General features: G+C 31.4%; 1 protein-coding gene across 5 annotated transcripts in view; it reads left to right on the top strand.

Moving 5' to 3' along the window:
- The window catches only part of Relch (RAB11 binding and LisH domain, coiled-coil and HEAT repeat containing), a 99,254-nt gene that overhangs the window by 27,892 nt on the left and 58,534 nt on the right, over nt 1-12,828 (top strand). For all 5 annotated transcript variants that reach the window (XM_076837034.1, XM_076837037.1, XM_076837033.1 and 2 more), the window contains exons 6-10: nt 2,360-2,563; nt 2,653-2,744; nt 3,374-3,667; nt 6,104-6,179; nt 7,989-8,084. In XM_076837034.1, coding sequence (XP_076693149.1) covers nt 2,360-2,563; nt 2,653-2,744; nt 3,374-3,667; nt 6,104-6,179; nt 7,989-8,084 — 762 coding nt within the window. The remainder of the gene's footprint in view (nt 1-2,359; nt 2,564-2,652; nt 2,745-3,373; nt 3,668-6,103; nt 6,180-7,988; nt 8,085-12,828) is intronic.

Here is a 12,828-nt window from a genome sequence, read left to right as displayed (position 1 = left end):
AGACAGTATCATTTTTAAACAGACAAGTTAATAAATGAAACAGAATGGAGTCCAGAGATAGACTCACATATGGAAGGTTCTTTGATCCCCCACAAAATGCAAACTAAATTCCATACATAAAGAATAGCATTTTGGCCTTGGGGTTGTGGCTCAGTGGTAGAGTGCTCGCCTAGTACATGTGAGGCATTAGATTCCATCCTCAGCACCACATTTAAAAAAAAAAAATTGAAATAAAGATAAAAAAATGAAATAAATTTAAAAAAGAATAGCATTTTCAAATGATCCTAAAACAATTTGATATCCATATGTTCTTCAAAATGAAAACCAAACCATATTCCATAACATATACAAAAAAATCAGCTCAAAATGAGTCGTAGACTTTAGTGTAGATCCTAAAAAGCTGTGAGGCTTCTAGAGGAAAACAGGGAGAAAATCATTGCAATTTTGAAAGGTAGGCAAACATTCCTTAGATCTGACTACATGTTTGTTCTCCATCAGATATGCTGTTATACAAATTAATAGCTTTTGCTCTTTGGAAATCATTCACAAGTAAACAAAAAGACAAATCAGTGTATGTAAAAAAAAAATCTGTTTATATTCATTTTTTAGCTTTAGGTGGACACAGTTATCTTTATTTTATTTTTATGTGATGCTGAGGATCGATTGAACGTAGTGCCTTATGCATGTTAGGCGAGTACTCTACCACTGAACCACAACCCCAGCCCCGGTAAAAATATTTTTAGTGTAACAATATTTATAAGTAGTATATCTCAAACGAATTTATTACAGTGCTCTAACCTCAATAATAAGAAGTTAACCCAATTTTTAAAAGAGATTTATGCAGGTACGTCACCAAAGAAGATATAAGAAGATATTGTCATGGCAAATAAGTGCATGCAAAAAGATACTCTACCCCTTTATTCATTAGAGATATGCAAATTAAATTACATTGAGATACCACAATACATTTCTTAGACTGTCTAAGATTGTACAAGTCTTGACAAAGATGTAGAACAGTTAGAAAGTCTTACGGTTGCTGGTTCTAAGCACAATTTAGATATATAATAAATTTTGGGTTAATAAATAAAAGGACATTTGAATAATACATGTAATAATCATTTAATATTTTTTACAAGTTAAAATTTGTTTAATTCTTGTTGTAGGCCAAGCACGATAGTAAATCTTTTAAAATTATTGCATTTATCCTAAGAGCTAATAAGTAATATATCCATTTTACAGATTACTCATGTAAGCCTCGAATTAATTTATAACAACAATGTGTGGTAACTAACAGAAATTTCATATGTGGGTTTGGTTTTCTCCAAAGCTCCCACTCTGACTATGCATATTCATGTCAAATTAATCCTTAATAATAGCAGTCTAATTATTCAAATAAGCCTTTTCTAATGTATTAGGGAGAGATGGGTTTGTAAGAAAGTATATTGATTGTTGATTACTCAAGAACTTCTAAAGCTCTTCTAAAAATATTTGCCCATAGAAGTTGAAATGCTATGCCTTTTTTAGTTTTAATAAAGTTGTGTTAGATTGAATAAAAGAATGTTTCAAAATGCAGCAAATCAAAAAGCAGATATTTGGATTTTGAAAATTGCCAGAAGCATTTTTTTTGATAACATACGTTAGATTAAAAGAGCTGCAGCAAAAAGACAAGCAGATTAAATTAGCTATTTATCCACTTGAGTTTATACTAATCATATATAGATTGGATAATGAAAGAAGAAAACAGTGCTATCATTGAGTTTATTTGTAATGTGCAACATTAGGTACAATTTATGAACTATGACTTTCTTAATCTAAAAATGTTGAATGACTTCATGCTGTTATTTGAGCACGTTTTTTAAGCTGTTAGAGTTTACATTTAAGACAATTAAACCTACTTACCTAGAATGTCAGAAAACTTATGAATAATATGAAAATTCTTATCACTTGGAACATATTTTGACATTACAGCAAACTTATGGTTATATTTTGTTTTTCAGATGTTATCGACAGTAATTTTAAAAATGCAAGATAGGGCTGGGGTTGTTGCTCAGTGGTAGAGCACTCTTGCCTTACATATCTGAGGCACTGGGTTCAATGCTCAGCACTACATAAAAATAAATAAAAATATTATGTCCATCTACAACTAAAAAAATATTTTAAAAAAATGCCAGATAAGGAGCTGAGGTTGTGGCTCAGAGATAGAGTGTTCCCTTGGCATTTGTGGGACACTAGATTCAATCCTCAGCACCACATAAAAATAAAATAAAGGTATTGTGTCCACCTACAACTAAAATAATAACAATAATAAAATGCCAGATAAAAATTGTCTCTACGATTTTTTTATGTTATTACTTTTTAGGATTTTGAATTATGGGATGATGTAGGATTAAACATTCCAAAACCTCCAGACTTACTACAGCTTTACCGAGATTTTGGAAATCATCAAGTGACTGGTAAAGATCTTGTGGATGTTGCCAGTGGAGTAGAAGAAGATGAATTAGAGGCTCTTACACCAGTTTTGGGCAGTCTTCCTCCATCCCTTGAAACGCCTCAACCTGTAGAGGTAAGAACTCAAGTTCATAAAAAATACTTAAACTGTGTAAAAACATATGATGAGATATTGAGTTACTTTTTCTCCTTTTTTGATTTTAGAACTCTTTGCTAATACAGAAATTAGAAGATAAAATTAGTTTATTAAATAGTGAGAAATGGTCATTGATGGAACAAATCAGAAGACTTGAAAGGTTAGTACTTAGTCATTATTTGTGAAAATTCTCTTTGAACTTTGTAAAGACAGTGGTAGATTATATACATATATGAAACAACTTTTCAATTGTGAAGCATAATTTTTCATGTTTTAGTAATTCTCAAAGAATTATATTGGATTTATATATGTAAAATTAAAAATCCTTTACTCCCCCAAAAAAGTTCTTAAATCACTGTGGTGGTATTATAATTGCTTACGTCTTTAAACTAAGAAATAAGGTATTTTGATCTCCCGTGTTGTGTCAGGATTGATAAGACAACTCTTCCACATTAGTGTTGTACATTTTTCCCATTATTTTATTTTGTTCTTATACCATAATAATCTTATAATAATCTAATGTCTCCCACTTTGCACATGAATAAAGGAAAAGTAAGTGCCAATCAAAAGCTAAGTATATAAGGCCATTTTTATGACTCATGTTCAAGAGTTTATAGCTGTGCCTTTATGTAAATGAAACATTTGTGAATATTGTATCGCAAAAGATTATTATTTGCCAAACCATTTGCTGTTAATTTTACATTTTTAAAGCATTGAACCCATTATGGAGTTTATGCTATTGACAAAGTTTTCAAGTTGTTCTATGGTAATTTCTCTTTTGTTCTGCAGTGAAATGGACTGCCTCAAAAATGAACACTTTGGTATCCCAGCAGTTTTTGAATCTATTCAACCTTCCTTAGATCCATCTCCCCACAAAGACTCTGAAGACAGTGGACAAAGTCAAGTTGTAAATAATTTAGAGAAGGGAAAAAATAAGGATATCCATCCTTCAATAACAGATAAAACTGATTCCATTATTCTTAAAGAGAATTCTTCAGATTCTTTCCCCAGGATAGAAAGGGAAGGAATGCCATCTTCTTCTCCAGCAAGTAAAACCACAGTTCATTTTGATAAACCCAACAGGTTAGTATGCATCCTTTATTTTGAAATGTACCTTTTATTTTATTGAACTGGAAGAACTTCAGTTATTATTTGTACTCATTTTTCTTATTTGCAGATCAAATGTGTGAATTTCTTTACATTTTACAGGAACATGGCATATAGCAAAGTTTATGACACCAAGGAGAAATAAATAATAAATAAAGGGGCTAGGTTTTGAAGTGCATAAATAATATGTATGTTACTATGCTGTATACACTTAGCCAGTGCGTTTTACCTTTTCTTTGTTCAGTCAGTATCAAATTCTGAAGGTTTTAGTGCTGCACAGTTGCTCATGTACTAAAAAGGGAATAATCTTTGCTCCCAGTCATTTTCCTATATCTACTTCTATTGCTGATATTGTATTATAAATGTTCTCTTAATCTCTTTATTTAATTTTGGGGAGTTACAGTGCTTGAACTCAAAGAAAAAAACATGGTCCCTGTTTTTCATGATCTACTTGAGAAGGCAAAATATAATTTTGAAATCTCTTAGGATATAATTTGAAAAAATATTTTAAGATAGGAATATTCACTAGGCTGTATTTATATGTTTTGGGCATATAATTTAGTTCATAGTGCTTTATGTATACTGACTCTTTTAATCCTTATAAATATAATGTGGTGTATTTTTATCCACAAACCTCTTCCTCCTATTAAATAGAGAAATATTGTACCTACTACTAGGATGCAATAGCAAGGCATTACTAAATTTGCTTTAGGTTCAAAAGTCCTTTTTATTAGTGGGAAATATTGGATTTTTTTTATACCTATTAATTTTTTTTCTTTAGGTAATTATGGGGTTAATGAGATGAAATAGATGTTGTACAGTCCTCAAAATGTATTTTTTCAAAGTTCCAATATGGAAAAGATATTTTAAAAATCTTTTGTAATACTCAATTGTAATAGCATTATAAGTTCTTTAGTTTTTAGAAGAACTACTGTATTTATTTATTTTTTTATTCCAAAACAATCCAAAGGAGATAGATTAAATTCGTTCAACTGAATTTCTTTTAGTTTTTACTGTGTTCCCCTCAGTGTTAAAAGGATTGCAGTAGTAAGCAAGACATATAGGAATTCCTTCAGTTACAAATTTATAGTATGAGAGAGACAATCCAGCAATTACATTAAAGTATCAAAAGTGGTATATAATTGTTGCTTTGAAAAACACACAATCAAGTCCCCTAACCTTGTTATCAAAGCAGGAAAGATTTCATGTATCATCAAAGTGTCATCTAACCTGGGACTGAAAGACTTAAGTTACAGGAAAAGAGATGAGTGTTCCATTAAGAAAGATTACTTTGTACAAAGAAAGCAGTGTGCTTTTTGAAAAATAGGTTTGGCCAATAAATATAAATGAAAGGAATAATTGAAAGCATCCTGCAGGGTAAAGATAATTAGAAGGTAGCAAGACTGAAAGAGAGGAGACTAATATAAGGTGTATATATTGGAAGAATCCAAATAAGAAATGAGTAAGACCTGTTAGAGCTTTGAGAATGAGGATTGAGAGATTTTTGGTAGATTTGCAAGATAATTGGAAGTTAATTGGAAGCTGATATGTGTTTTCTGGCTTAAGCAAGTGGATAGATTATGGCTCCTTTCTTTGATAAAATATAGGAGGAACATAAAAGAACAAAAGACTCAAATATTGGCACACCACTTGAACTCTGCAATCATAGAGATTACTGGGTACCACTTTGACATATATTAAATAAGCATTATTATATAAGTTTTGGTGTTAGCCTTTTCTTTATAAAGTTGAGCACAGAATGTATAACTTAATCATAATTTTTTGAATGCACTATAATAGAGATCAGTGTTGTGTTAGAACTGTAAATGGGTCTAACCTTCTGTATTAAATATAAATAGGTTAATATTTTCTATTACTAAAAGACTTTTTCCTCTAAAATGTATTATAAACATTGGTTTATCTTTAAATTTTGCCACTTTGTTCAATCCCACAGCTCCACATGTGGGTCTCTAACATGAAAGTTTGTTATTGTTATACATATTAGTACAACTTCAGTTGCTCTTAGCAATATACTGTCAAACTTTGTATCTACTTTACCTTCTTTAATCTTTTTGGAACCATGGAGAATTGGAGGTGAGAAAAGTCCTCATTTTAGAATTTGCAAATATTTTCTATAGTCATTGCCACTGTACTATTTCAGATTTGATCCAATAACTTAAGGGCCATTTGTTCATTCACATAACATCAAGCTACTTCAGGATCATTGGTTTGTGTTTTTCCCCCTGTATTTTTCTTCAGTGAAGTGTTCTCTAAGTAACTGATGGTTCAGAAATTTGGTTAACGTTTATAAGTTAGAAATAATGCAGAAATAGTAATATGCACTACTTTTGCCTTAAATGTCAGTGATAATTCTTTGGTATTGTCTCCTTTTCATCCATTGTTTTCTTCTAGGAAATTGTCTCCTGCTTTCCACCAAGCACTACTTTCTTTTTGTCGAATGTCAGCAGATAGTCGTTTAGGATCAGAGGTAATTGACACCAGATATTCTTATTAACTTCCTTAAAGTATTCTACTATTTTCTTCTTCATGTCTCATATAAAAGCATATATGATAACATTGTAGTTCAAATGAAAGTCTGTTATTAATAAATAGTACCTTAAATTTTAAACTTATAAGGAAATTAGTTGATTATTTCTGCTTTTGAATGATTTTTTTTAAGTATTTTTTAGTAGTAGTTGACACAATATCTTTATTTTATTTATTTATTTTTATGTGGTGCTGAGGATCAAACCCAGAGCCTTGCACGTGCTAAACGAGCGCTCTCCTGCTGATCCCCAGCCCCAGCCCAGATGATTATGTTTATTAATATTAAAGTAATCTCTTGTCTCTGTTTTTAAAATGGTATTCTAATGATAGCATCTTTTGGGCACAATTCAGAAAACTAACTTAGGTGTATACTGTTTTATGTTTCAGGCATTTTTAGATAGCGGTTATTTTCATTCAAGATGATTGTTTTTGATAGCTGAGTTTGTTAACTATCATAACTGTTTTTCTCTTATAATTGTTGTAGACTCATTTTGAGAGCTTTCCCCCCTGTTCCCCATCTATGTTTTCACTTCTTTTCTAGCTGTTTTTTAGTTGATTCCACTTGTCCTTTCATGGGCTGTATCTTAGATTATCTCTGGGAATATCAAACAGCTAGAGGATGGTTTGGTTGCACTCTGGAAATCTTCATTATAAGATTATGTCCGCTTCCTTGGGCTGGGATTGTGGCTCAGTGGTAGAATGCTTACCTAACATGTAGGAGGCGATGGGTTCAATCCTCAGCACCACATAAAAATAAATAAAAAAAATAAAGGTATTGTCCAACTACAACTAAAAAATAATGTTTTTAAAAAGATTATATCAGCTTCCTTGGGCCACCTTTTATATGCAGCTTTATTGTACAAACTTCCTGGATAGTGATTGCAGTCGTATATTTCAGGGATAAAAACATAAACAACCCCAAACCTATGCAATCCCTACTTGTTCCCAGAATTAAAGCCTGATATGCCTCCCTGGCTTCACCCTTATTTTTTTACTACTATTTTATTTTATCTTTTAAACATTTTTTATTTTTAATTGGCACATAGTAATTACACATATTTATGGAGTATGTTGTGACATTTCAGTACATTAATACCGGGTAGTGATAAGATTAGTGTAGTTGATATGTCTCTCATTTCAGACATTTATATTTATTTGTATTGGAACATGCAAAATCATAGCTATTTGAAATATTCAGTTAATTTTTGTCCACCATACTGATCCTATCGTGCTATAGAACATTAAAAGCTCTTCCTTGGGCTAGGGATGTAGCTCAGTTGATAGAGTGCTTGCCTTACATGCACAAGGCCCTAGGTTCAATCCCCAGCACCACGAACAAAAAGAAGAAAAAAAAGCTCTTCCTTCTAGCACTGTAAAATAAATAAAGTTATTCCTTCTATCCAATGTGCCCCCTTTAATTCATCTCTGGCCCAAAAAATGTTAATGCCATTTGGAGTCAGTGTTGTTGTGGTCTTTACTACTCTAAGTTATAATGTTGGAATGTGTGTTCAGAACAAAGGTGGCAGGATCCAAATCATTTTTAACCTACTCTTTTTTCTATTATTATTATTACTTTTAGTTGGAGATGGACACCATAACTTTAGTTTATTTATTTATTTTTATGTAGTGGTGAGGATTGAACCCAGTGCCGCATACATGTGAGGCAAGCGTTTTACCATTGAACCACAACCGCAGCCCTTTGCACAGAATTCTTCCACTGTCAACATTTTTTAATTATTTGGTTTTGTAGGTGTCTCGGATTGCAGACAGTGAAAAAAGTGTTATGTTAATGCTGGGACGCTGCCTGCCACACATTGTTCCTAATGTACTGTTGGCAAAGAGAGAGGTAAAACACATCAAGTATTTTCACCTTAATAATGCCATCATGTTGTCCATTTTTTGTCATTTTTGAAGTTTAGTGTTATATTTTTATTTTGTTAAAGTCTGTTACTTGCAATCATATTCTTACTTTTGTGCATGCATCTCTGCTCCTAGAGAATGGTTTTACACCTCTGTCAGGTGAGTTCAGTAAAACTGCATGGTATTCGTGTTTTTCCAATTTTGCTTAAAGCATTATTAGCTTCTGCAACACTAGCTATTACTGTAGGTCCATTTATGTGTCATGAACGCTTTATATATATATATATATTACCAGTTGACTAATTTGTTTCTGCTATTATAATGTACTTGTTAAGTATTGAAAATTAACAGGGGCTAATAATTATGTAATTCTTTCCTCAGATGTACTTGTAGTTACTTATTATAAATGTTAGTTTTATTATGTGTTTTTGCCAGTAACACATGATAGTGATAGAATAATTATAGTGATAGGATAGATAGAATAGATACTGACTGTAATAACTTAAATACCTTTAGATTTTACCTTGTGGATAACTTGTTGATAGTTCCTTAAATAAATAAGGTACAATTATAGGTATATATTTTATTCCGTATAGTCTAAAAACTTTCTAGGAAGTTATTTTCATAGTTACATTTATAAATCATATTTAGCCAATAAAGGATTAATGAGAATTATGTGTAATCTTATTTAAATGATAGTAGATTATTTATTTGCTAATAAATTGTGTCTTGAAATTATTCAGTTTAAGAGATAAATTTCCAGTTCACAAATTTTTTATTATAAATGGATTGACTATTTTAGAACATAAGTTTCTTTGTCTTAATATTTACCTCTAATTTTACTTATAATTCATGGGACCTACAGTATGATAGGTACATGATGCATTGGCAAAACCCATTTAAAGCTCATCCTTCGTTATCCATTTAGCAGAAGAAATTTGTACTGATCCTTAAGAAAATTTAAATGTAGAGTATTAAAAGCTTTTATTCTTATAGTTATTTTTTAATTCCAAGAGGTTAAAAAACTATTTGTGCTGGTCATTTTATTTTTATCTAATCATTTAAAAGCAATAAGATAATAAGAATTATGGAAGTTTTCTATGTCTTGAAGGATCAGTGTCCAATTTCAGATTGTTTTGCAGTTCTGCCTGGCAGAATGATGTTTGAGCTTCTTTTTCTTTTTCAGCTTGTAACATAACCATGCATTAATGTTTGCATCCCTTTTACTATGTTTTCTTAATATATCTGTAAATGTCACAGAAACCTAATTATGAGATGAACTTTTAGCTTTTTTATTTTAGTTTTCCATATTATCATAAAAGACTAGCACTAAATTCTGATTGAACTGCATGAAATATTTATAAATTTGCATCATTGGTAATCAGACACATTATAATTTATATATTATATATAGAGATCTATATATACTCACACACACATACATATATCTACTTTGAGGTATGTTTACTTTTCTGGCTGATTTTTAAATTTTTAATGTTTAAAAAGTACAAAATTATAATTTCATGAAGAACAGATAATTTTTATTTACATAGTTATTTGTTTCTTGTCCTATTTATCTTAAAATTAGCCATTTGTAATAAAACAAAGTTATCTTCTCTCAAAATTCAATTGCTAAACAATGAAGTTTATCTTGGTCTGGTTTAAAACCTGTCCCTGGGCATAAAAAGACAAAACCAGGAGCTGGGGTTGTGGCTCAGCGGTAGAGCACTTGCCTAGCATGTGTGAGGCACCGAGTTAGATCCTCAGCGCCATATAAAAATAAATAAAATAAAGATATATTGTGTCCAACTACAACTAAAAAAAAAAAGAAGAAGAAGAAAAGAAAAAAGTAAAAAAAAAAAAAAGACCTTATGTGTTTAGCATATACAAAGCCCTGGGGGGTTCAATTCCCAGCACTACAAAAAAAAAAAGAGTGGAAGTTTTGTTTCATTACATTCCTTGAATTATTTTTTAATATTTGACCCCAACTTCTTAAATCTACATTTTTTAAAAAGCTCGTTTTGGGGCTGGGGATGTGGCTCAAGCGGTAGCACGCTTGCCTGGCATGCGTGCAGCCCGGGTTCGATCCTCAGCACCACATACAAACAAAGATGTTGTGTCCGCCGAAAACTAAAAAATAAATATTAAAAAATTCTCTCTCTCTCTCTCTCTCTCTCTCTCTCTCTCTCTCTCTCTCTCTCTTCTCTTTTTCTCTCTCTTTAAAAAAAAAAAAAAAAGCTCGTCTTGTATTGAAGGATTAATATTTTAGATTTTTTCTTATTACGTTTCATATACCCCCTGTCAGCATAAGCCTTTTTATTGATATGTTAGTATGGTTAAAATGTTTCCTGTTTTTTGTTGTTGTTTTTAATGTTCATCAGCAAACTAAAGAGCATAATAATATCCTAGCTGATTACATAAAGCATTAGAAACAGTGTATATGGTTTTGATTAGGTAATATATTCACTTCATGTAACACTTTTTAAATGTAAAAAGACTCAATGAAAGCTTTTCTGTTTCCCCTGTCCTTTCACAACTGTTCCAAACAAAATATTACTGACTTCTAGAAGGTGTATTTTTTCAAGTCCTTTGATAGTTTTATTAATTGGATTCTTTGTTCAAGGGGTGGGGGTTACTGGGGATTGAATCCAGGGACACTAACCAGTGAGCCACAACCTCAGCCCATTTTATTTTTTATTTTGAGACATGTCTAGATAAGTTTTTCAGGCTGGCTTTGAACTTGCAATCCTCCTACCTCATCCTCCCAAGATGCTGGGATTACAGGCATGCATATCATGCTGGGCTTTTGTCTTATTTTTGAGTTGTAAGAATTCTTTATTCTGGGTATGAAACCCTTTTCACATATATGATTTGCAAATATTTGCAAATATTTTCTCCTATTTTTACATTCTTGATAATATTCTTTGATGGGCAAATGTTTATTTTTATGAAGTCTGATTTATATATGTTCTCTTCTATTGTTTTTTTCTCTTGGTGTCAAATCTAAGAATTCATTGCAAAATCTAGGGCCAAGAATACATACTTCTGTGCTTTCTTATATAGTTTTAGTTATATTAATTAGAATTGTTTGTCCACTTTGTGTTAATTTTTATATAGAGAGTAAGGATACAGGTTTATTCTTTTTAATATTAGCTATCCAGTTGTTGTTTCTGTATTCAACAGAAATAAATTTTTCCCTGTTGAGTTCTTGCCACTTTTTTCAAAAATCAGTTTGCTATATATTGTTTATTTCTGGACTTTCAGTTTGTTCCATTGATCTGTATATCTATCCTTGTGCTACTCCTATACTTTCTTGATTGCTGTAGTTGTTAGTTAGTTTTAAAATTAGGAAGTATGAATTTCTCCAATTTTTTCTTTCTTTCAATATTGTTTGTGTGAGGATTCTTCAGTTCTGTATAAGTTTAAAGCACAACTTTGCAATTTTTCAAAATGGATCATTGGACATTTCCAAAGCAAAGGGGGGAAAAAGTGCAGATTTTTCACTTGATTAAATTTATTCCTGGTTATTTATTCTTTTGGGTGATACTGTATATGACGTTGGTTTCATAATCTCCTTTTCAGGTTATTCATTGTTGGTGTATAAGAAATATAGTAAATATTTGTGTATTATAAGATTCACACACTTTGAAGATTTGCTGAATTTTTTATCTACTTTAGAGGTTTTTATAGTGGTTTGTTTGTGTGTGGGTTTTTTTTTTTTTTTTTTTTTTAAACCATTCAGTATGATGTTAGTTCTAGAATTTTTATAAATGCCTTTATGGAATTAAGGAAGTTCCTTTCTTTTCCTGGTTTATTGATTGTTTTTGTCATGGAAAAGGCATTGAATTTTGCCACATGTTTTTTTAGGATCTGTTGAGAAGTTAATAATATTTTGATTAAATTTTGTTGGGATATCCATGTAGTCAAGATTTATAAATTTTTTTATATGCTTTTGGATTTGATGTTAGTATTTTGTTGATCCATTTTAATTATATGTAAGAGATATGTATATGTAAGAGATACTGATTTATAGTTTACTTGTTGGATTTTTGTCTAGCTTTGTTATAAGGTTCAGATTGTCTTCATAGGATGTGGAGGAATTGTTCCGTCCTCTTCCAGTTTTATCAGTTTGAGTTAGAATTGGTGTTACTACTTCTTCGAATGTTTTTTGAAAGTCACCATTGAAGCCATGTGATCAGACTGACTTTGTTGGGAAAGTTGATCATTGATTTGATCTATTTACTTCATTTCTCCCCTGCCCCTTAACATTTAATCGTTCATTTTGTTTTACATGCTTTTTTCCTCCTGCTTTTGTGTTAGAAACACACACCAATCTTATATTCGCAGGTGACTTTTTTTTCCCTAACTTTAAAACCCTCAAACAATAATATCTTGGGAAAATAGACTGTACATAGGAAATATTTTGGAAGTTTGTTACAAGAGTAAGGAAGTTAAATAAAAATAGTTATACAATTAGGTAAATATTTCGAAAGCGATTTGCTATCTCTAAAGACATTTCATTAGAAATTGTTTCACTCGGGCTGGGGGTGTGGCTCAAGCAGTAGAGCGCTCGCCTGGCGTGCGTGCGGCCCGGGTTCGATCCTCAGCACCACGTACAAACAAAGATGTTGTGTCCTCCGAGAACTAAAAAATAAATATTAAAAAATTTTCTCTCTCTCTCTCTCTCTCTCTCTCTCTCTCCCTCCCTCCCTCCCTCCCTCCCTCCCTCA

The sequence above is a fragment of the Callospermophilus lateralis genome, chromosome 17, assembly GCF_048772815.1.
Source record: "Callospermophilus lateralis isolate mCalLat2 chromosome 17, mCalLat2.hap1, whole genome shotgun sequence".
In the NCBI taxonomy this organism is placed as follows: domain Eukaryota; kingdom Metazoa; phylum Chordata; class Mammalia; order Rodentia; family Sciuridae; genus Callospermophilus; species Callospermophilus lateralis.
Note: the sequence above shows the minus strand (reverse complement) of the source record. Positions and strands in the feature narration are given on the sequence as shown.